Source organism: Colobus angolensis, unplaced genomic scaffold (genome assembly GCF_000951035.1).
Source record: "Colobus angolensis palliatus isolate OR3802 unplaced genomic scaffold, Cang.pa_1.0 Scaffold180, whole genome shotgun sequence".
NCBI lineage: Eukaryota > Metazoa > Chordata > Mammalia > Primates > Cercopithecidae > Colobus > Colobus angolensis.
The window spans coordinates 3651723-3678262 of record NW_012114933.1 but is presented as its reverse complement, the minus strand read 5'-3'; the positions used below and the strand labels follow the sequence as shown (position 1 = coordinate 3678262).

At 34.3% G+C, this 26540-nt stretch overlaps 1 protein-coding gene across 1 annotated transcript in view; it reads right to left on the bottom strand.

Moving 5' to 3' along the window:
* Positions 1 to 26540, bottom strand: part of NDUFS4 (NADH dehydrogenase (ubiquinone) Fe-S protein 4, 18kDa (NADH-coenzyme Q reductase)) — a 117890-nt gene that overhangs the window by 7685 nt on the left and 83665 nt on the right. The window contains exons 3-4 of the mRNA XM_011939352.1: positions 24536 to 24708; positions 12613 to 12686 (exon numbers count right to left, since the gene is read on the bottom strand). Coding sequence (XP_011794742.1) covers positions 12613 to 12686; positions 24536 to 24708 — 247 coding nt within the window. The remainder of the gene's footprint in view (positions 1 to 12612; positions 12687 to 24535; positions 24709 to 26540) is intronic.

The following is a 26540-nucleotide window of genomic DNA, read 5'->3' as shown; positions in this document are numbered from 1 at the left end:
GAGTGAGACTCCATCTCAAAAAATAAAAATAAAAATAAAAATAAACCATAACTGTAAATAAGGAGAATCAACTATAATTGATAGATATATAAAGTCTGTCCTCTCTCATAGCTTTGACTCCCCTCTCAACCCAGTCCTGGAAAAATCAGTTTTGTCTCAATTTGCAATTCATCTCAACATTTCTTTACCCTACACAAATTTGTGCTGTTTGACTTGTCCTTTGAACTGGTTATAACATTTGCCCGGCACCCTTATATCAGATGAGTAAAATCCTTCAATACATGTTTATTGTATATCTATGCTAGAGTCAATGTATCTTTTTCTGGAAAATTTCTTTTAACAGTTCTGGAGGTCCCCTTGAGACATCTTATAGATTTATCGACCAAATGCAGGCAAACTTCTTCATCAAAGAAATGGTATACCTTATGCTTAAGCCTGCATACCTCTTTTCTTGGCTCTAAAAGGTGAATTCAGCAGCAAGAGAATTCTGCTGACTCTGGTTTTTTGCTCTCTACTAATCTGGGGAATTGGTTTTGCAATCTGACCATCTGATGATCCCCGTAAATGGATTAATGGTTTATAGAGGTCTATTCTCTGTTGGGTAGGAAAAAAATGGAGAATCTAGTTTGTTAATCTATTCTATTTTGGACTCAAATCAATTTAAGAATTTCTACTCAGAAAAGAACAGCTCTTTGGTGTTTCATCATTTTGTATTATTAACTAATGGCTGAAAGTTTAGAACTGAAGTTATAAACTCTGTGTGACTGTATGTCTATCAATGTCCGTACAGAGAAAAGTCTTATTGTGCATGTATTTAAGGCTTTTCTACCTTTAGGTGGCATTGATGAATTAGATTATAAAGTCTTTTTAAGGAACTCTGTTCTGATTAGCATATAGAGAAAAATAAGTGATTATGTAAATTTAATCTTAAAATTTTCAGAAAAGAAAATGGAACTTCTAATACGTTCAGTGTGCTAGAAATTTTTAAGAGTACTTAAAAAGTACTCTTGGAGCAACTAACAAACATTTTGAGACTTCAAGTTCATATCGTGTAGGTAAATCTTGACAAATAAGACTAATAATTTTGGTTTAATAAAACAGCAAGGTTTTCTCTGGTTTATCAATGTTAAATATACAAACAGACTTTTATTCCACTTGTGTATTTTTTACTTATACATGTTTACTGATCAAATAAGCCAGAATTACTTGTTTAATGTTTAGTCATGAAAAATGTAAACTTATGATTAACCAAAATGATTATTGACAACTTTATTTCAACAATAATTATGTTTTGTAATACGTCACCTTCAAAATTAATTTCCAAGATTGTCAAGTAATTAATATTTATTAGATATCCAGATCTTTTACTTATTTTTTTAAATTATTTTTTAAGACTAGTGGAGTCAAGCTGTGGGAGTGGAAAAGGAGTTAACAAAATCTGTAACCGGTTGTGATTAGTTGTGAACCCTAGATCTCTTCTAAGTAAGACAGAATACTAATCCATTGATAATGATAGGGTTCAGGACATGCTACCCTAAAATAATGGCATCTTGGCATTTGAAGAAACAGAGAAGGCCACTCCGACCTACTCCCACACTTGTACCTTGAAGTAGACCATAAAATAATTCCCTGGCCTTCCCATGGAAGAAATCGTAAGACATTCATGTGCCCTATAACCCAGAGGCAAGGAATATTACAGAGGGATGGACTTAAGAGAAGAATCTGAACAAACAGGCCTGGCTAAGTTCTCTCTAGCTTATTACTATTGGATCATACCTTCTTTATCCAGTCACATTTCCACACACAATGTACTTTTTCTTCAAATTTAGCATAAAATACACAAGTATTCCTGTTTCTTTGGGTTTTCATTTCTGAAGGGTCCTGTATCACATAAAATTTACATTAAATATGTGCTTTTCTATTTTTAACTGTCCTTTATTATAGGAGACGAACCTATGTGATGGGTGAGAAAAGACATATTTTCTCCACTATAATTACTAAGCAAAATTTTAAATGTATATACTCTTGCTACTTATTTTCATATGCTACAGAGAGGCTGTATCTCTGGGTTCGTTAGTGAACATTTTCATTTTTGCCACCTGGAGAAGTTGGAGTATAAGGAATGCCTATAGCTATAGAAAGTTATATGTATTTATGAGATCTGCTAGTCTACTAAAATGCTGATGTGTAGCCATTTTCAATTATCCATCTCCCAGTTTCTCTATGGAATCAGTCACTTTGGTTAAAAGATACATATAAATGAAACTCGAATAGGAGAAATGGTGGCAGAGAGGTAAAACTCTGCATGCAAGGTTATGAGATATGTTTTTGTTTATTAAAGGAAAAAGAGAATAGTTATGTCTTCAAGTAAAAGTGACTGTGCCAGAAAGAGAAAGAGAATGCTAAAAGCTAAGGTTCTTTACCATCATATTACCTTCTATGTTTAAGTTTTATTGTGACTTTGCAGTGAGTGGCCACATATCATTTCTCAGGTACCTGTGATTCTATATCTATCCTAACTGTTCACATCTCCTGACAACTTTTGATATTTACCTTCCCACAACTGAATCCTAAATGTAAAATAAAACTTTCAGGATATCATTGCACCTAGAATTATCTTTGAGATTCCCTAGAGGGCCTCTGGAAAATTACAAAGATATATTCTTTCATTTTGTGAAAACAGAGGTGCTAAAAATAATTAGGTTTATTTTATATGCTATAATTAACGAGCTACTTGGGAAGAGTTGTCAGCTATGAGAAAAGTTGTCAATTCAGAAAAGATCCTTAGCCATCCCAAGGTTAAATTTCATGGGAAAAGTGTTATTAACCAAAATTTATGCTATATGGTAAGTTCCTGGGGAATTATCAGTGCCTTCACTGCTCAAGATGTGTTCTTTTTACCTGAGTCCTTGTACTGCTTTGCCCAACAAATAATTACAGTATAGTTTATCAGTCATAATTTGTTATTTTTAATAAAAATATTAACTTGATTGCATCTTTACTTCTGTAGTTTAAGTATTGCATCTTCTAGGCCAGTAAATGTCAACTGGAAATCAATGTCACTTCTCTGAGTTTTATTAATATACCGATATTTAGGACATACTCCAGACTTAAATCTTTTTACTTGATATTTATATATTTTAAATATATGCCAAGCATATTCATGTTATGTTTCAGTATTATGTCGTATCTCAAGATTTTTTCTCTATAAAAGAATATGTTCATTTTTATAAATCAGATGAATATTCACTGTCTTTGAAAATAGGCTTAAGTGACCACATTACCAGATATTTTGCTGAAAATGTTTGTGGATTAAGTTGCATTATTCTTCCTATGAACTCTTAACTATGTATTTCACTTTAATTTTTTTTTTTTTTTTTGAGACGGAGTCTCTCACTCTGTTGCCCAGACTGGAGTGCAGTGGCGTGATCTGGGCTCACTGCAAGCTCTGCCTCCTGGGTTCGCGCCATTCTCCTGCCTCACCATTAATGGGCCAGGCATGGTGGCTCATGCCTCTAATTCCAGCACTTTGGGAGGCTGAGGTGGGTGGATCACCTGAGGTCAGGAGTTCAAGAACAGCCTGGCCAACATGGCGAAACCCCATCTCTACTAAAATACAAAATATTAGCTGTATTAGCTGAGCATGGTGGCGGGCGCCTGTAGTCCCAGCTCTTGGGAGGCCAAAGCAGGAGAATCGCTTGAACCCAGGAGGTTGAGGTTGCAGTGAGCCAAGATCGCGCCATTGTATTCTAGCCTGGGCAACAGAGTGAGACTCTGTCTCAAAAAAAAGAAAAAAAAAAAGAAGGAAATAAAATTACCAGTAGTGTTACCTACAGCCATTTTGTCTTTTATAATCTACAAATAGTTTTTATTTTTTTGGTTTTACTCTGATGCTTCCTGGCAAGCTCTTGCAATCAGCTACAGGACAGAGTGCTTTATCTTCAACAAAGAAGGATTGTCTCAGAACCCTGCGGAAATGGCCCATGCCAGATGCTTTGAGGGTAGAGGCTTTTGATACCATCACTTAATTTTAAGACCATACAAGTAGACTGAGTCAGGATATCCAGAGCTCTACTTAAGAAGCAGATACATTTATGATCCAGTAGAACAAATAATAATTATATAGGACTGAAGAACTAATGAGGATCGATCATAATTTTATGTTTGGAATATTGCTGATATTGTCTCAATGTATTTTTTGTACATGTAAGAAAGCTCTCTTTCCTCTTAAGGTATCTATAACTCATTACAATTTAGTAGAGTTTACTTTGTAAATTGAAATATTTGTAAATAATATCTCACTCTCCATGACTCCTCCAGAATTCAGAAACTCTAATTGAGTATTCTTATTTTCATGACAATATAGTTATTTGCATATGTCCAATAACAATACGTCCTTCTGGGAAAAGTGGCCTCGCACTTGGCTTATAGGATTCCCAGTCTTATGGTAGCAAGGACTCTTAGGATATTTTGGAGATCTTGAGAAAGGAGGAATTTGCCCAAATTAAAAGGTAATACCAAATAAATCTAGTGGCAAGTTCCCAGCATGGTTTCCTAACTCAAGAGACTTAAAAGTCCAATCAGAGATTCCTTGTAAAAACTTTCACCAAAGCAAACAAGAAAGCGTATATGACAAATTAACACTCTTGCTACACCTATGTAAATAATAAGGCTAACTATCATACCAATCTTATTTTGTGATCACAAATAATCTCTTGCTGAGATTATCTCCTAATCAAAACGGAGAAGGAATAGAAAAATAAAAATTTTTGTTTCAATGGAAAACTATGCATTGTTTCTAGCACACCCTTCCCCTTCCAGGTCAGATTTTAGATCAGTTCCTTATCTTTTAGCTACCTGGCAATTCTTTTTAGGTTGTACACAATTGATACACATGTAATTTCTGTCCTGTGTTCTACTTAATAGACCTCCCCCACCAAAACCCAATTTTTTCTCTATTTGCAATTCATTACATTTCTTTATTTCACACGAATTAGTGCTGTTTTGACTTTTACTTTGAACTGGTTATGATATCTGCCTTGTCCCCTTATATGAGTAAAATACATTCTTTTACTTGCATTTTATACCTATATGAAAGTCATGATTCTTGCCTTTGAGTTTTTGTTTTGTTTCGTTTGGTTTTTTAAAAGATACATGGATGTGAGGTTGAGACCCTCATAAGAAGTTATGTTAGGTGGAAGCCCAGACCTTACTGATGTTCACTTCCGGGATAATTCTAAGTACTAAGCTACATCTCCAATTATTTCTTTCTTTATTTTCCTGGATCCGGGGCCAGACCTGTTTCCTTCCCTGCTTCTACCTTCTATTACTTCAGAGGCGGGTTTTCCACCTCAATAGACCCACTATGAGCAGAATGCAGTTTCACAGCTTGTCCTCAGCCCTCCTATTCCTGAAAGAAACCTTCCTTTATTTTGAGAATTTCAAAGAGCTTTTATAGCTAACAACAATGAGAAAAACACAGGGGGTAAAATGACATACTAGAGAAAAGTCACAAAGTTTCAAATCAGATCAAACGGGGAAAAAAGGCCATTTCTGGTTTTCATTAGCATGTAAATGGTAGTAGATTCTAGTCTTCCACCTCCTCTCTCCATGATGTAGCTTCCTCCACCCCATCCTTCTACCCCATCACTTACTACATAACACAAGGAAAGACAAAAGCCACATGGGTGAGAAAGGTGGGTCTTTTTAGTACACTAAGAACTGAAGTGAGGTTCATCTACATTTCAGAGGAAACCCCAGATATTCTTTTTCCCTCTTTACAAAGAAACGTTATCATTAAAGAGTTCCTTTGGAATAGATGCTGAGCTTAAGATGTTTAGGATGAGGCCTTGAGGTTAAGGCTAAAAGAATCAGGGGTTATTTAGATTTGTTTTATGTGTCAGTATGTTTGGGGACATGGTAGTGGAAAAAGTGAGAAAAATAAGTCATAGGGAACATTCAATCTTTTCTTCTTTTCCACTCTCCAATTTCAGAACACCAGCCTTCCATAAGAAGTGAGGTAAAGAAGAGCGAGCTATGCGAAAAAGATATAAGCTGAGGGGACAGCTGCAGAAATTATCAATAGCAGGAGAAAGAGAACTTCTTTTTATCTCAAAAATGAGAGTATTCTTATATAAAAAGATGAGCCTGCATAATACCTTATTTGGTTAAGAACTGAAAACAGATGATCAATGGGGGAACTTGTGTACTTATAGAGATACTATAGGTATATAGTACATCCCTACACTATTATCCCTCCCTATTATCTCCACTATAAAGATACTATAGAAACTTATAGCATCTCTAGAGTACACTATATAGAGTATATATAGTATATTATCTCTATATAGAGATACAATCTAGATAGTATATATAATATATACAATATATAGTCTAGAGATACTCTATAGTCTATTCCATGTATCTATATTGTAAATATATATATAGTATCTCTATATTATTTTATAAGTAACAAGAGTTTCTACATATCCTTAATTCATTCTAGGTAAGAGTAGTGAAGAACAGAACTGTATTTCTTAAGAAGTATTACATTTGAACTTTTCCAAGTTGGATATGATTTTCCTGTTTCTCACATTTACTATAGGAATTATTTAATGAACTATTTATACAAAATATTCTATTTACATAGAACATATATATAATGTATATCCTGTATATTGCTAAATATATCAGTGCTGTTCAGTAGAAATATGTAAGCCATACATAAGTTTCTAGTATCCACATTAAAGAAATAAAAGGAAATATGTAAAATTAATTTTAATAATTTACTTAGTCCAATATTTCTAGATTATCACTTCATGTAATAAAAATTGAGATATTTTGTTTTTTTCATACTAAATCTTTGAAATCCAGTGTGCATTTACACTTACAGCACATCTAAATTCAAATTCAACACACATCAAGAGCTAAAATCACATGTGGCTAGTGGCTACCATATTGGATTCGTGTAGATCTACATTATTATTTGTTAAGATCTACTAGCATCATAGTATCAGGAAAACCATTGGACTTGGAATCTAGAAGGTTAGGTGTTGTCAGATGCAATGTGATTGATCTGGGGCTTGTTTTGTTAACTTCTCTAGGTTTCGATATCCTATCAAAGGGAGAGTTTAGAATAAGTAACATACAGTTTGGAAGCAATTTAAACATTATGAAATCATCATTTTATGTATGTTTCAATATACTTCAGGATGCTAAACCTTAATAAACTCAGGATAAACTCCAAATTAACTTGACAGGAAAACATTCATTAGTTGTATTTTACAAACACACTAAAATGTAATAAATTGTTAATCATCCTACTATAGTTTGCTTTCTTCAGGTTTCTAATTACAGGGAATTAACAGATTAACAGTTCTTCTTAAAAAACAGTAAGTCACCAAATTAAGGTGATTTAAAGAAAAGTGTAAAGCATAATCTGGAGAATCATTTACAACATTACTAAATTTGCTGTTAAAATTCACCAATATTTATTGAGCACATTAAAATATAAATAGGACTTGTTTTCCCTGGTAAATTCTTATAATCCAATAGGCAGGATAAAATATTACAGTTTGAGTGTAAGAACCATGCCTTATTTAACTATCCCCAGAGCCTAGCCATACAGCGCTGACATAAAATAGGATGTGTTCAACATGCTTCTGACTGAGTGCAGTACAAAAAAGGTAAAAGAGAAAACCATACTATAAGAGCTGCAAGAAAGGAACAAATTACTGTGAAAGTTAACAGGAAGAAAGAGGAGTTCATCCAGTAGTAGACGGGAGGTGGAAGTGAAGGAAGGGAATAAGAAGAAATGAGATAGCATATGAAATAGACTTTCAAGACTAGGTTGGAGTTTCATAGGCAGGGATAAGAATGAGAACAGTATTAATGAGTTTGTAGAGGGAGGAAGGTGTATAGCAGGTTTGAAATGTAAGGGCAGAAAGTAGAGTTGGAACACAGTAAGATAAAACTTGTTAGTGCTTTGGTAATAAGTTGGTGCCTATACTGTGAAGAACTTTGAATTATCAGTTGAGGAATTTGTCTATTAAACATAGACTTTTGAAGATGTTTGAATAAAAGGTATTTTGGGACTTATACAAATGTCAGAGTATTGAGGCAGTATACATAAGAGTTTAGACTAGAGGTCACCTAAAATTTTCTGTAAAGGGCCAAGTAGTAATTATTTTTAGGCTCTGGGGCCATATAGTCTCTATTACAACTACTTTTCTACCACTGTAGCTGAAAAGCAGACATAGACCATATATAAATGAATAAACATGACTGTTCAAGAAAAACTTGTTCACCTCCTCCTAAGTATGTCAGTGACCCTGTTACTTAATGTTACTTAATGTCTCTAAACCTGTTTCCTTGAACAATTAAATGGATATAATTGTTCCTGCTTCAGAGAGTTACTAAGTGAGAATGAAAAGCATTTAGCATAGTGCCTAGCTCATGATTTAGTGTTTATGTTACTTTCTGTGGTGGTAATACTTATGACCCAAGTCTCAAAATATAATTAGAGGGCATTAAATATGTTTTGTAAGGCTGGGTATAGTGGCTCACGCCTGTAATCCCAGCACTTTGGGAGGCCAAGGCAGGTGGATCATCTGAGGTCAGGAGTTCAAGGCTGGCCTGGTCAACATGGTGAAACCCCCATCTCTTCAAAAAAAAATTAGTTGGACATGGTGGTGCATGCCTGTAGTCCAGGAAGCTGAGGCAGGAGAATCGCTTGAACCTGGGAGGTGGAGGTTGCAGTGAGTCGAGATCATGCCACTGCACTCTAGCCTGGGTGACAGAGTGAGACTGTCTCCCCACGCCCTCCCAAAAAAAAGTTTTCCAGAAAGCAACTGAATCTGAAAATCTTACTCCCCTTATTGTATTGATTTTCTACAATCTTTAATGTCAAGGGAAACCATGCTCATGACTTCTCTTTTTATTTGACATTTAAAAGGGAAATGAAAAAACTAAGGTGATGCAAAGTAGGCTTCTATTTTCAGAATAGTCCCTGAATTGATATACAAATAATCAACTGTATATCAAATACAATTGATATTTGATTTGTATATCAATTGTCAAATACAATTTGATAACTGTCAAAAGCTAATATACTTTTAGGCTGCATTAATATAAAATATAATTTGGTAAGTGATATACAAATCATCTTTTGTGTAGGAATGTGGCAGTTTTACCCTAACTTCCTATTTCTAGATACTACTGAAAGGAAAGCACTAACGCCCATAAATGTATAACCTTTGTCATATTTTACTGTTAACACAGAATCAGCTGTATTAACAAAAACTCATTTTTCCCTAGACAGCATATGAGTAGGGCACTGGGCTAGATAGCAAAGAAATAAAGACATATATGAACTAGCCCATGGGCTTTAACATCCTTAAGTCTATAGTTTTTGAACATTACCCAATCCAACTTCTCATTTCAAAGATAAAGAAATATGCTTCTAAAAGGCTAAGTGTACTGAAGCATGACTTGTTCAAGTTCTCCTGTGAGGCAGACCACTGTGGAATGAGAATCTTAGTTACCAGCCTCTTAATCCAGTAGTCTTTACATATTAGTGCATCTGAACTTTTTTTTTTTTTTAATGCCTTAACTTATCAGAACATTGGTTCACTCAACCTTCAGTAGCACTAGCTGACAACAAATGACTTAGCTGGGGGATAGGGAGGATCCATTTGTATGTCCTTCACTACTATTTACCTACCCAAGAGGGGCAAATCAGAAGGAAGGGGATGCTGTGGAATTTGGAAAAGATCCCCCACCCCCACTTCTGTAATGCTTCAATGGTGTTTGTTTAGATCTTGCTTCCACTGTAGCTGAAGAAACAGGCTTTATCTATTTAAAGACACAGAATGCTATACATTAAATAAATAAGGCAGATTGTAAGTACTATAGCAAAATCAAGAGTGGAATAATCATTAAGGACGTTTCCAGGGGATGAGAATGGTTTCAAATTCTTGAGTAAAGAAATATGTTTCTTTCTATTTATTTATTAATTATTTTTTGAGACTGAGTTTCACTCTGTCACCCAGGCTGGGGTGTAGTGGTATGATCTCAGCTCACTGCAACCTCCGCCTTGTGATTCTCCCGCCTCAGCCTCTTGAGTAGCTGGGACTACAGGCGTGCACCACCACGCCCAGCTAATTTTTGTATTTTTAGTAGAGACAGGGTTTTGCTTTGTTGGCCAGGCTGGTCTCCAACTCCTGACCTCAAGTGATCCACCCACCTCAACCTCCCAAAGTGCTGGGATAACAGGCATGAGCCAATGTGCCTGGCCAGAGAAATATATTTTAGAAAGTCATCTATTCCATCAGATATTGAGTGTCCATTATATGTCAGGTTTTGTGCTAGGTGCTAGGCACAAAGCAGTAACCAAGACAGGACATAGTTCTGCTATCTTATAGGTTAAAATTCCTGATTCACTGTTAGCCTAAAATTTTATGTCCCTAACCACTAGGCTTTTTAAAGTTACACTTTCTATAGACTTTGATAGTGTTCCTCAATTTTCTTTCCTGGGGAGGTAGAAGTCAGATGAGAAAGCCACTTGATTTTAATAGGAACAGTGGTGAGCTCACACCGGCAATTCACATGGCAACTGTAGTCATGCAGTCCTTGTGACCACTTAGAGAAAGACTAACCAGGGATTTAACAATTTAATTAGATTTCCTGTTATTAAACTCACGTCACAGACTTCAAATGAATAATTTTCAAAGTGTCGGACATGAAATATGGTAAGCTGAAAAGATAAAAAAAAATTAATGGAACTGTGTTCCATAACTATGTTACAGTTTAAAAAGAGAGCAATGTGGCCGGGCGCGGTGGCTCAAGCCTGTAATCCCAGCACTTTGGGAAGCCGAGACGGGCGGATCACGAGGTCAGGAGATCGAGACCATCCTGGCTAACATGGTGAAACTCCGTCTCTCGCCTGCCGGGCGAAGTGGCAGGCGCCTGTAGTCCCAGCCACTCGGGAGGCTGAGGCAGGAGAATGGCGTAAATCCGGGAGGTGGAGCTTGCAGTGAGCTGAGGTCCAGCCACTGCACTCCAGCCTGGGCGACAGAGCGAGACTCCGTAAAAAAAAAAAAAAAAAAAAAAAAAGAGAGCAATGTTATTTTAAGTCAAAATAATATTTTAAAAGACCACTTTTAAGAACAATTATGTAATTAAGAAACTTGGAACTTGCCAAGAAAGTATAAATAAGGAATTGCACTTAAGAACCTTATAAAAAAAGTTTTTTAAAGTCTATTAATAACATAATAGGATATATTTATATACTATCATATACTTAACTATTTGTCAGACCCTAGTCTAACTACACACTTTTACTTTTATTAACTCATTTAATCCTCATAGTAATTCTCATTGCACATATGGGGAAACAGAAGCATAAAGTCATACAGGTAGTGACTCAACACAGATTCAAAGGCAGATAGGTTGACTTCAGTCTTTTAATCATAAGCTATACAATACTAAGTGGAAAAGAAAGCAAATATGTTAGATTATAACCTTTATAGGGCTTTCACATTTGTATGTCAGATATGTTGGACAACACTAATAATCTCTTATTTTTATATACTGCCTTACAGTAACAATGCACTTAGACAAATTCAATTTGACAAACTAGAATAACAGGATACATTAGGTACAAATGTTTAGTAGTGCATTTTAATCTAAGGAAGACAAACAGCAGACATACTGGCTGGAGGGAGATGAAGGTCAGAACTAATAGTTATCAAGTAGAACATCTATTATGTATCAGCTGTCTCCCGCTTCATGAGGTAGGTACCCTTATTTCAACTAAGAAACATTAAGTCCATTATGAAACTAATCCAAAATCATATAGCTTCAAAGTGGCATAATCAAGGTTAGAATCCACACTAGTCTGACTACAAAACTTCCTTTCACTAAACTATGTTGGCTTAACAGCAGAAAATAAGGAAAAAGGAAGACATTTTGCATTTTTGTTGATAGCAATATCAATATAACCCAATGATGTTAGGTGGCTGCCCCAAAAGCGAATATACTCTTAGGCTGCATTAATATTATTATACAGTTGAGATTAGGCTTGGTATTAGGCCCACCATATCTAGAAAAGTAGCAAATGTGGGCATTTAGGCTGAAGGGAAATTTTACAGGCAATATGACAATATTTTCAAATAATTGAAGAGTTATTAAATAGATTAATAGACTAGATTTTGGCATTGCATTTTGGCTCAAAGAACTTAATTGTAAATGGAGGTGTCAAAACTGGACTAGGCTGCCATATATGTTCAATTAAGTTTAACCAAATGTTAGTAATTTTACAGATGAATTCGTAAACAAGGTAGGTGTTCAGTAGTTTCATTCCCTGTCTGTACTTCAAATTAGAGCACTTTGTCTTTTACATGTTAGATGAGTATTCCAATTTAGGTTTTTTTTTTGGAGGTGGGTGTTCTGACGCAGATTAGAAAGTCTGAAACCACTGGATTGGATATATTAAATATTAGATACATTGAAAGCACTGGATTTCAACTCAAATTCTGTATACCTGACTGATTTTAATTAAGGTTAAGAACATAAAACCATATCTTGACTTTGTCAAAAACAGACCAAACATACCATTTTTTTCTGCAAAGGAAACTGCATCTTCTTTAGTACGGAAGGTTAGAACCATGTTGGATAAGGGATCAGCCCTGTAAGAAACAATTTTTTTCCAAGGTTTAACATTAAGCTTTGGCTGAGAAACAAAATCAATATTTAAAATAAAATAAACAGCTACTATAAAATCAAGTAAGTACATTACCAATGGAATATTTTATTTGTAATAATCTCTTTAAAACTGTTAGTTGGAATACCTTTTTCTGTGTTAAATTTGGGAGATTTTCTAATATGCATTGTCAAATAATACATTCATAATTGCAAAGGCATTCAGTTAGCCTTTAATAATTTTATTCAACTCTAAAAAAAAATCTGAGATGAATTAAAAAAACCCAGGAAGACTCTTAAATGGAACTTAAAATTTACTATCAAGATTACTGATGTGTAAAATTGCTAATACTATCATTACCCAAGAAAATGCAACAACACGTTCTTGTTTTTTTTTTAACTTCTTCTGGAGTCTCCTTTTTGAAGATTATCCACTCTTGACAAACCTTCCATCACTAACAATATTCTTTTAAAGCATAAAAAAAAAAAAAGCTCCAAGATCTGACATCCAATTGAATTCTTCAATGTAGTATAGTGTTAATGTTTACAAATCTACATAGGCTCTTTAGAAAATCCAACTTCAAGAAATGTCACTTTTATTTTTTTTAATTGTTTAATTTTTTTTTTTTTTTTTTTTTTTTTGAGATGGACTCTCACTCTGTCGCCCAGGCTGCAGTACAGTGGTGTGATGTGGGCTCACTGCAGCCTCTGCCTCCCAGGTTCAAGCAATTCTCGTGCCTCAGCCTCCTAAGCAGCTGAGATTAGAGGTATGCACCACCACACCTGGCTAATTTTTGTATTTTTAATAGAGACAGGGTTTCACTATGTTGGCCAGGCTGGTCTCGAACTCCTGACCTCAAGTGATCTACTCACCTCAGCCTCCCAAAGTGCTGGGATTACAGGCATGAGTCACTGTGCCCACCCCACTTTTATTCTTACAACAAGGTAGAACACTGTTTGCTACAAATGTTTATTGTGACTCTCTCAGAGGTGAATAATATAGCATTCTATGAAACATTGTTTAGAAATGTGGAAGTAAAAAATATAGAAAGGAGGATTCAAAAGGTAATTTGGATAGTGGAAAGATATGAGAAGAGAATAAATGGGGAGTACCTCTCACTAACAGGAAGACCCACAAATTACTGCTGCCAAAGTTCTGGTCACAGACCATGGTTGCTACTCTGAGATTCCTATACTTATATATATTCTTATCATAACCCACCCCATACCCTTTGTAAGCAAAAGAGCTTCATATGGCTGGCTATATTAGTACTAACACCGTAATTTTATATTGGTTCCTCCTTTTCAAAGCACACACGATTTTCCAGTTGACAGTTAAACTATACATACTGAGAACAGAAGTGTCAACATAAATATGATGCAGTAATATGTTAAGTGTTGACAGGCACACGGGCTTAGTTGAGAATAAGAAACAAGACAGAAAAAATTGCAGGAAAACTTAGGAGCCAGGAGACCAGAGCTCTGTTTCCTGCAAAGATGGTATAGCCTGTATTATTATCCTCACTTTATGAATACATACATATAGAAATCAAATAGTAACAACTTATATCCATTGTATCCAATAGTAACAACATTCATCCACTGGAAGAAGCCACTATTCTTCCAGCCATTCAGTTTCTACCCTTCTCATTCTCCTTCATTTCCTGTATTTTGCAGTTCTTTTCTAGGGATGCTGTCACCACCAGTTTAAGCTCTTTTTCATTCTTCCCATAACCCCGTCCTAACTAATCTTTCTGCCTCCTTGACTCCAATCCATCCTTCACCAAGATTAGTCTTCCTAAAGTTCAAATCCCAAACTTACTCACTGCCCAGTTCAACAATTTCAAATAGTTTTCACTGTCTATCACATTAACTTCAGGCTTCTACCCTGGCATTTAAGCACTACTATAACATGGACAGAACTACTTGCTAGCCTTCTTTTTAATTACTCCCCTGAGAAGTAACCAACCAGTCAAATCAGGTTGCTAATTGTTTTTATATAAATGCAGGCTGTACTTTCCCATCAGTTCAATTTGTTCCTTTCTCTTGGAATACTCTCCTATTATCTGTATATGGAAGTCCATCCAAATAATCCCTCATGGTTCACTTTGAATACCAACTTATTCCATGAAGTCTTTCATATCCTACCCTCCTCCAACTGTATATAATCTCTTTTTCAACCTCTACTAAATATAATTTGTGCTTTTATTTTTAGACTTTATTTGCTCATTTCTCAATTACTGAAGTTCCAATTTGAGTAATGGCAGAATATTGTATCAGATTTATCTGTCTAACTATAAACTCTGGACAAAACAGAAAAATAATTTTCAGAGACCAGAGAGTGACTAATACCAGGAAAAAAACTAGGGTTTTCTTTTAAAAAAAGGAACCACAATGGATTTAGATCCAACTTTATACGGTGTTTCCCATAAGGTATTCTCTAGTCTAGACAAGCTAGGAGCATCAAGAACTCAAGCAGAAAGCCGTAATCTTAGTGCAAGGTGCCTGGAGATGGAGTCCAGGATTGCCAGAGCAGCTGGAAAGGAGTAATCCACAGAGCAGGGAGCTTTTGAACGGTACATGATTGAGCAAGGCTTCAAAATGATAGCTGGGAAGGCTGAAAGAACTGAGCAAAGATTTCAGCAGCTGCCTGTTACAGGAGAGACTGAGTCTGAAGGGAGAATGTGGGTAAACACCTTGTGTTTTCCATCAAAACTTCAGAAAGGCCGTGCCTTTTTATTTTTTAACACTAGGTTCCAAGACTAAGGGTAAAACTGAAACAGATCCACTCCAACAATGCATAATCCTCCACAAGTTCAAGATGATCTGTCAGTAATTTCACTGTCTGTTGAAACAAAACTTATCAAGTTGCTACTGTCATTAATTTGAGAAACATTAGGGATCAGATAATTAATAGATTGTTATTTCTTAATATAAGTTGTTTGAATATTAACTAGTGACTAATATTTCAGGGACTAATTAGCATATTAGAAAGTCACATATCCACTAAAAGATATATATGAGATTCTTCATTTTAGTACTATATTATACATAATAATCCAAACAAATTTACACAAATAACCATCAACAAACAGTGTGCAATGGATGAATCTCGCAAAGTTAAGCAAAAAAGCCAGTCACGAAAGAGCTCATAAAGGATGATTCTCTTGAAGTGAAAAAAAAAAAAAAAATAGGCAAAACTAATCTATGTTGTTAGAAGTCAGAATTTTCAGTGGTTACCTCTGGAAGGCTGAAATCCGAAAAAAGCATGGGATGAAATGGGAACTTCTGAGGTACTGGAAATGCTGTTTCTCAATCTGGGTACTACTCACATGCATATGTGTTCAGGTTGTAAAAATTCACAAAGCTGTATGCTTCTGATCTGTATACTTTTCTTAATGTATATTTCAATAAAGTCTAAAAAGCAATATTAAGCCTGGCAAAATAATACATTGTATCTGTTCACATTTCCAAGGTTGATTTTAGGTATTTTTCCTCCAATATCATTTTCATATACTTTACTACACACTAATGAACATCAGTAAACCAATAAAATGATACCAAAAATTGTTTCATAATTATAATGTCCAACATTGGTTGGTGAATTGCTTTTTGTTCTACACCATAAAACAGATTTTGTGAAGATACCTACCATTTGTGAATTTCAGTGACCATTTTCTGCTTATGAGCAAAGCCTATTTAATATTATTCAAAACAGATCTAAGTATCAATACAATATAAAAATTAGCATTATAAATATCAACTGACTCTTGACTTTACCTAAGAGAACTATTCATGCATAAAAGATATTGGTGAAACATCTTGGCACCGAGAATTTTTCTTAGATGCCCTCTGAATGGCACAGAACAGCAAGTGAATGACTTTCTTCTTGGGAAGCTTAGCTTATTTATTTATTTTTTTAGTTTAAGTATTAATAGCAGTTATAAGTGGCTCTAAATGCTGTTAGTTTGATTAGCACCATTCAGAAATATCAGGTGGTTATCTTTCTGCAAATAGCAGACATATATAATGAAGACCATAGAGAAAAAATATGTAATATTAAAACCAATATTTTAATAAATACTTTTGTTGTTATTTTAAAAATATTTCTGATGTAAGAAATGCCAAATAGCTGGGCAAAAAAATATATATATATATTCTGCTATAGAAGTTATGTGTGCATACTCTCTCCACCCTCCATCAGGCCAAATCCACCGATTGGGTGAATGCAAAAATGTTAAATACATATTACCAAACACATATTACTTAAAAATAGTAAATCCATATCCAATTATAAAACATATAATTGGATTAGAAAATACATAACTGAAATTCACTACGTCAACAGATTAAAGAAGAAAATGCCCTTCAATAGATGTTACAAAAACATTAAAACTCAATACCCATTCCTGATTTTTTTTTTTTAATTATTGGTAGATCAAGATTAGAAAAGAACTTTGTCCATTTTAGTATATCAGAAACACTTCTGCTAAAAAATGAAAAGGCAATAAGGATGTTGAATATCATAACTAATATTCAACTTTGCAAATTCCAGCCAATGCAACAAGGCAAGAAAGAGAAATTGGCTATAAGGAGAAAACAAACTGCCACTATTGTTAGATTACACAACTAGAAAATCAAAGTGAATCCCTTGAAAAACCATGAGAACTAAAGAGACAGTACATAATGTGGCTTATATGCAAAATCAACTTTAAATATTAGCAATACTCAACTAGAAAATGTAATGAAGAAACTTCATCTGAAATAGTGATAAAACTAAAATATCTAGGCATAATTTTAATAAGAAATGTGAAAAACTTATACTAAGAAAATCATGACATTTCACCAAAAGACATATGAACTTAAATATATGCCTATACATACAGTGAAAAAAGTCTGGAAGGATATATACCAAATTGTTATGGGGGCTTCTATGGAGGGAGGGGGAGTATACTGGTGAGAGGTAGTAAGCAAGAGAGGGAGAGGAGTTAAGCCAGGTAACATTCCTGGCTTATATGTTATATATGGAAACATATATCTATAGTTTAAATCTAAAATGCAAACACAATCATTTACTTGTTCAAAAGTCAGTAATGAGATGAAAAGTAGACAGAATCTTTATTTAAATTTAATTAAAAAAACCTACACGACCTGATTAAAGCAAATTTTAAAAGTGCCTTGGCAATGTGTTACAACGTAAAGGGGAAAGATGATACAGACAATACTTCCATTTGCTACTTACTCATCATCAAAAGAACTATCTGCCAACCTAAGTAAGATGTCCACTTTGATGACTTAAGGCTTGAGGATCAAGTGATGAGAGAATTTGCAACATCTGCATTAGTGCATATCTCTGCTTAAACTGTTTGACCTTCTATGTCCTCTATGATGTGGAACAAATCCTTGTTTCCAGAAGCTGAATGACAGATTCATAATTTTCCAATTAAAAAATATTTTAAAAATTTAACACAGAAGTCACATTTTCAGAATGTGATTAACACAAAAAGTACTGAGTCCAATGATCACTGAGTTTCAATGACCAATGTACACTAATACAGCTGAGGAAAAATAAATCATTTTTAGGTTTAATCAAAATTAAAGTCCTGCTTACAGAAATAAATGAAAAGTAAGTATTTACTAACCTAAAATATAAAAGACTGTAAAAAAAAAAAATGAGATTAATAACCAATAGTTATCTTTGGCAACTCGCTACAATATTAAACAAGGATAAGTCATGTTCTCTCCATGCAACAGGATCAAGGAGATTTAAAAAGTAAAAACACTTGGGTCAAACCCAAAGGATAATTTTGCACCTTAAGATATTTTTCATATTTACACAAAGATAAATCTTTTACCTTTGAGTTCTAACATTTAAAGACTCAGGTAATTAAAAGAGCATAAGAAAAGCTCCACTTTGGATGAGAGAAGAAATGTAAATACAGTACTTTAAAATATGAGTTTAGAAATCTAAAAACAAAGATCAAACATATTTATCTTAAAATCCTACATGTGAACCAAAGTGGCCTTTCAAAAAAATACTGTAGATAAGCAGATAACAATGAAATGTATTCAGTATATTTTTTAAAAATAAAATGTTTATAGTCACGAGGCCCATTTTCACAATGAGGATCCTTCCCCTCAATCCCCACTGAGGAAAACATATGGGAAAACACTTAAGATTTCAAATTTCTGTCACAATATTACCAGTGTAACTTTGTAAAATTACCTTTTCCATTAGCACTGCCTCTGCTGCTCAATGAAATGTGTCCTTTCCTGTGTATTTAAAAGCAAGATAAAAAAAGAAAAGAAAAATCCTTCCAAAGGTATATAAAAATAATCTCTGCAGGTGTTACATTTGTCATATTTCTTATACTGCATACTTCTAATCCTCTGTAATACTCTTACATCAGCAGGGTTAGATATCTGTTAAATCCCCCAAGCCATTCCATCAATATGATAGACCTAGACAGAATTATCTATCAGTTAGAAGAAATGAATAAAGTTAAGCCCAAGATCCCCTAAATTAGGAAACCTTGTGGCTTTGGAAACAAATATAGTCTAGGTATAGGATGGATAGTCATTTCTCTTTTAGCATATCCTAAAATCATTCCTTGACCACAGCAAAAAACACATGAAAATATTAACATTCTCTTTTCTCCCTTAAATACAGTAATTCTCCTGATTAAAAAAAAATACAAGTCTATATGAACTTATCTAGCCAGGTTTAAAGTATTTTATATTTTGAATATTCTACATATTAGTATTATATATATAATTGTAAAATAAAATGTAAGCAGGCTGAGAACCCAAACTATGGTCAACCCATTAATTTATCTGGGACACAGGTTTATTTTTTAGTTAAGTGATAAAATTTAATTAGATGATCATGAAAAACCTTCAGCTTACAATTCCAACAATTTTATAAAAAGCTTTAAAATATCTCACAAAAAGAAGTCAGAATTCAATATGTTCAAGCAATAAAATTATATACTATTTTTGTGTCATTAAAATGCTAAAAAAAGAGTAGCAATTCTCTATTCTAATCAAATCAAATAAGTAAATATTTTAAATAATATTTTTTTCTTATATTTTTTCATGCTACTCGTTGTTTCTTAACATCAGAACAAAAAGAAGTAATGAATATTTTTTAAAAATATTCAAAATTCAAAATAATGTCTCAGATAAACCAATTGCAGACAGGGTCTATTGCTTCAAAAAACGTTTTACTTTGGCAAAACTACGTTTTGAAAAGAACTTTACCTCCCAAACATGTAGTATATCTCATTTTCAATCAATATGTAATAAAAACAGCATTTCCATATTTATGCACAATAGGTTACAGTTTTGTCTTAAAGCATCAGTGTATTAAATCACTATATATTTCAAAATTTAATTATGCTATTTCCAGACTAAGCAATACTATAATAATGATTGTGTGAACCTTTGTACAAGCACAGCAAAGTAAAACTTTATTTATTTAAACAATCCACTGATGGGCTTCAGGACACAGTATCCCCAAAATATGGCAGCTTGACATTTGAGAGAACAGCAGAAGCAGGAAGGTCTCTCTGACACTCTCCCCTGAAGTAGGACATAACAGAATTATCTGACCTTCTGAAGTCAGTCCTAAGACCCTCATTCCAGAACTGTCCACCCTGTAACAGGAGGAATGGAATGTCCTTATTTCTGAAGACACAGAGACACAGACAAGAATCTGAACAAACAGGTCTGGCTAAGTTCTTCCTACTTTATGATCATTAGATCATAAACTCTGTCCAACCATCTTTCTGTATGACTGTCCACTCTTCCTCAAAACTAAGCACAAAAGTACACAGATTTCCCTGTTCTTTGGGTCTTCATTTCTGAAGGCTCCTGTATCACATAAAACTTACACAAAATGAAACTGTATGCTAGAGTCTCTTGTTAAACTATCTTTTGTTACAGATGTCTCAGCCACAAACTTTGCAATAGATGTAAGGAAGATATTACTTTTTCTCCTCTATACCACTCAAATCTATATTCTTATATAAATATTTTACCCATAAACAATTTAGAGTATATAAGGCACAAGAACTCAAATAATCATTTATTACTGAATGTTGCTGGGAATGTATTACAACAGTGAGTCTGGGGAATAGATGAACATGTAAAAATCTCATGTGATTGAAAAACAGTAATCATTAACATTTCAATCACTGGATAGGGACAAATTTTTTTCCTTATAAATTCCTTCAGCTTCTAGAAGCCTGTGGTTTACAAAATGACTCCATATATTATGTGAAACATAAAATAAAAAGGATACCAACACCTACTCCTCAAAAGAAAACATACAAATGGCCAACAAACATGAAAAATGCTCAACAGCACTAATCATCACAGAAAGGCAAATCAAAACTACCATGAGATACCATTTCATACCAGTCAGAATGGCTATTGTTGGCAAGGATGCAGAGAAAAGGAAATGCTTTACATTCTAATGGTGGGAATGTAAAGACAATTCAACCCCTATGGAACACAGTATGGAGATTTCTCAAAGAACTAAAAACAGAATTACCATTTGACCTAGCAGTCTCACTACTGGGTATCTAACCAAAGGAAAAGAACTCATTTTATCAAAAAGAAACCATTCATAATAGCAAAGTCAAGGAATCAACCTAAGTGTCCATCAACAATGGATTGGATACAGAAATGTGGTACATAAAGAAAATGTGATACATAAACATGCAATACTATGGTGCAATAAAAAAGAATCAAATCATGTCCTCTGTGGCAACATGGATGAAGCTGGAGGACAACATCCTAAGTGAATTAATGCAGAAACAGAAAATCAAAATACTGCACGTTCTCATATGTGAAAGCTGAACGATGGGTACACATGGATATAAAGATGGAAACAATAAACACTGGGAACTCCAACAGAGGGGAGGGGGAGAGGGGGCAAGGGTTGAAAAACTGCCAATTGGGCATTGTGTTTACTATTTGGGTGACGAGTTGACTAGAAGCCCAAACCCCAGCATCACCCAATACATTCACATAACAAACCTGCACATGTACCCCCTGGATCTAAAATTTAAAAAAGAACAAAAATATTCAATTACATATGAAAGGCCTTAGACTAAAGGGCAAAATTTCCATGAACAGGGGGATATTCTAAATCACTTTACTATGAAAGCAAACACAAGATAGAAAGAAAATATAGATTCCTATTGTTTCTGATATAAGGTAAGGTAATCCCCAGAGAGCTTCCCCTCACCTATGCCATAATCAACTATCTAGAACAAGTCACGGACGTAGCCATACCTTATGGAAGAGCATGATTAGAGTTGTAACAAAAAAGTAAACATCCTGGGGCATCTTAGAATTCTACCTATCACAACCACCCTTGTACAAAAATGTGATCTAACATCTCACATTGGTGGGGATATTGCGTTTTTGTAAGAAAAAAAAAACGATCTCAGAAAGTATTCTCCTTGATACTGGGGCTTTTAATCCTCAGCATCTTCTACTTTTGGGAGGCCAGAAAATTCTTTCTTGGTTGCAAAGAAGGGCAGTCCTGTGTCTCATAGCACTGCCATTATTAACTAGATGTCAGCAGAAGCCACCACTTGTTACAACCAGGAATGTCTCCACATACTGGCAAATGTCTTAAGGAAACAAAAGCACCCTCGGTTGAGAACCACTGCTTTTGTCTATACATGACCACACTTACAGATGCAGGCACCACCAGGAATGTCTTGAAACAGTAAGGTGCATTGGGAAATCTGACCCGGTATTTCTTCTTTGAAGTTAGAGTTAATGGGAGACTTCTGTTTTCTTGACAAGCACTGAGAATATACAACCCACCAGAGCAAGATTACTTAGGAAAATTATCTTATGTATGAAAAAGTTTGGAAGCCAAATGTTCCTCCATCTGTTGTTTTCCAGAAACTGGGTAGATTCAGTTTTCCATTTGGTAGCTCCCTTTCTAACAATTTCCAGGCCAGGTCTTATACTACTTTTACAGGAGACATGACAACTATGGGTTTCGAGGGAGATGAGCTGATTCCATCCCTTCCTTATAACCATGATGTGGCGGCCTCATCTCACATATACAGATTCACTCCAAAGACTAAGTTGGATAAGTATCTATTTCTCAGCTTTATTACCAGTGAGTTCTCCAGACTCTACCTAGGTGGTATGATAAAGCAGAATATTCTTAGCAAAGTGTTTCATTTTGGTTCTCTTAATTTTATAACACATTGAATTATAACTAATAACAAATCTGTAGATCTGTAGAAGTACATTTGTATGTTTGTGATGTTCTAATTGAATTTGTATAGTTTGACTTTTTTCTCATTTTAATAAATGAACTAAACTGCAACATGAGAAAAAACTAAAAAATTGTGCCTATATATAATTTGCCTAATAAAATAATTATATTTAAACTGCAACATGATGTTTTCTAAAAAAAAGTCTCCCAAGTAATCAACAGGAAATGATGTTGCATATTATACTTTTCTAAAACAAGCCAGTCTACATTTTCTAATTTAAGTTTATAACTACCTTCAACTGGAGACTGGACACATATAATGTTCTAAGAGTTTCAATATGAATGGCAATTTTCTAGCTTATCTGCCTAATGTTTTCTCTAATATCAGCTTTTTAAATTTAACTGGAATCAGCCCTTCTATTTAACATTTGGGCCCTATTCCATTATGGAGAATTAGGTCACTGACTTCATTAGTACCACAAGAATTTATTCCAACACACTGTTAAAAAGCAATTCAATGGCCGGGCGTGGTGGCTCACACCTGTAATCCCAGTACTTTTCGAGGCTGAGGTAGGTGGATCGCTTGAAGCCGGGAGTTTGAGACCAGCCCCGGCAACAAAGCGAGGCTCCATTTCTACGAAAAGATAAAAAAAATTAGCCAGGAGCTGTGGCATGCACCTATATTCCCAGCTACTTGAGGGATTAAGGTGGGAGGACTGCTTTATCACCCAGGAGTTCAGGGCTGCAGTGAGCTAGGATCACATCACTGTACTCCAGCCTGGGCAAGGGGGCGAGACCCCATCTCTAAAGAAAATAATAAATAAATAAAAATAAAATGTAATTTATTAATCACAATATCTCAGGAACTTACAAGTTTCCTTCAAGTTAGCTAATTTCTAAATTCACCTAGTTCTTACCCCTCCCACAAACAAAAAAGAAATATATAATATATATATAATATATTACAAAGAAGTTTACTGTAATTTTAAGACAAGTTAGTGTCACTATATTATAAATACCATTCATACAGTATCTTGGATAAAACAGTATTCCCCCTTATCTGAGGAGGGGAGACAAGTTCCAAAACTCCTAGTGAATGCCAGTGGATGCTTAAAATCATGAATAGTACCAAATCCTATATTTTCCTAAACACACAGACCTATGATAAAGTATAACTTACAAATTAAGCATAGTAAGACACTAACAATAAGTTGTAAAAAAACTGAACAATTATAATGATATACTGTAAGAAAAGTTATGTAAGTGTAGTCTCTCTCCATCTCTCGAAATATCTTATTGTACCGTCCGTCGGATAACTGAAACCATAGAAAGCAAAACTGCAGATAAGGGGGGACTACTGTATACATAGCTTTAAGTTCCATAACAGTGCTCTCAAATTCAGTCATTTTTATCTAATAAGTAGTACTCTGAAAAAGACTATGTCACAGTTTATTGTGCTAAGAGCACAGCATCAAAAAGTACTGTCCTAAGTATACTGTACATAAAGGAGTTTGAAATCATATTTAAAATAAAAATTTACATAGAAAAAGAGAGCTGACAATATTCACATTAAACTAAAGTACTCACGTTGATGCCCAACCCATCAAAGGATTTTCCCATCGCTCCCTGGTATCAAACTCCATCTTCCATTTCTTTGTGTTGTTTACTCCAGACTGCATGTTATTGCGAGCAGGAACAAAGATCCTGACTTTTCTAGTTTTTATATGCTCTTCTGGAACTCCAGTTAAAGTAGTGAGATCCTACAGAAAAACAAGCCAAAAAAAAAAAAAAAAACATGTTTCAAACAGCCTACATACTCACTAATGTACTTTTGTTGTTTCCTATATTCATACAACTCCATTCAGATTTGTTCATAAATTGAGAGAAACTTCCTGGCTTATTTCACTACCATTCTGATACTTTACAACATAAATTGCTATTTAGATACCTGTAAATGGTTTATTAGGGGGAGGTGGTAGGAGACAGTGGAAAAGGATTGTAAAAAAATTTACACCCTTTTGTCCAACAAAGCATTGGTATTTTCTGAAGAGACTGTTTGCTAGGAGAAGAGCCTGTAGTCAACAATGCTCTTACTTTGTGAGCAAGTGTGAACTAGTCAGAAGAGAAAAAATATAAAGGAAATATGAAAAGGGGATATAAAAAGTCTATCTTTATTTGCATGTTTATTTAAATCTTAAATAGAAGACAATCTGTTATTTATAGTTTCTGTGTCAAATTGCTTACCCACAAGGCATTACCTTCAGAGGGAAACCTGAACTTTTTGTAAACAATTAAAATTAACAACTTTAATTAGCATTTTGATGTATCTCCCTTTGGTGAAACCTACTAGAGAAATGATACAATCAAACATATTCTGCAAAAGTAATCCCAAACAGTGGCACAATTCTTGCCAAAATGTGAGATGAAATCAATGGTAACTTTAACTCGATTTTTCTATAATGTTACCCAGTAACAAATGCTCATTTTAAAAATGCACAGAATTTTGATGCCCCAGAGTAGATACATTTATCAAAACATAGCGGCAGTCAGGACACAAATTAGTAAAGTAATTCAGAGTTTAAAACCTATTTATGCCTACTGTTCCATTCATGGAACGCTAAGCATGTGGGAGTTATTTATATCCTACTGCTCAAGGCCATTGCCAAGGTCTGATGGCAAACATTCAAAAAATTGCAACCTCAGACATAAATGGGTTAAACCTCCATTTAGTAATGGTAAAATACTTTATGTGATCACAGTAAATCACACTGGGGTCAACCATATGCTTAATAATGAAGCATTTTAAACTCATGGTTCACCTACTAACGTAAATTTTGGATAACTTGGTAAAAACAAGAGTTAACATAAAAATGATTATACTAAACTTGTGAAAACTAGAAAATGTCTGTGAATTTTTATGTCATTATAATACACACCCTAATGAAGAACTAATGTTTATTTGTAGTTTCAATCTATCAATGCTATGAACCAAATAATTGGCAAGAATACTTAGCTGCAGTACGTACTAGTGGGAAAAACACTTAAGCACATTTCTGACTTGACTAGTCTCTCTCTCCACAAGATTAAAAACCAGTTCTTTAAAGTTATTTTAGTTGGCAACCAATCCTCTATTTAACACAATACCTTTCCACCTGCATCAATAATTAGGTGTGGCGACTTTGTCACAGCTTGTCTGTTTAGAGAAACTATCAAAATTATCCATATAAATATTTACACAAATATGCACTTCTAATATGTGCCTACATTTATTTATTTTTAAAGTTTCTCTATATCTAGGTTAAAGTAAAAACAAAATGAGTGAAGTTGGCATATAATTTTTAAAGGTGTGAAATATTTTAATTGGTAATTTCTAATATTCAGGTTCAACTTCAAAAAAAGGTTAAGCATTATTACATTTAACGACTTCCTGAAGCATATATGTCTCTACTTAAGAGCTTAAGTGGCTCAACTCCTGGGAAGTCCTCAATGTTTAAATCCTCCTTTGAATTCACTGTAATATTTGCAATCTGCCATAGTAGTTTATTATTTAATATTATATACAGCTTAAGCTGGGTATAAACAAACACTATAA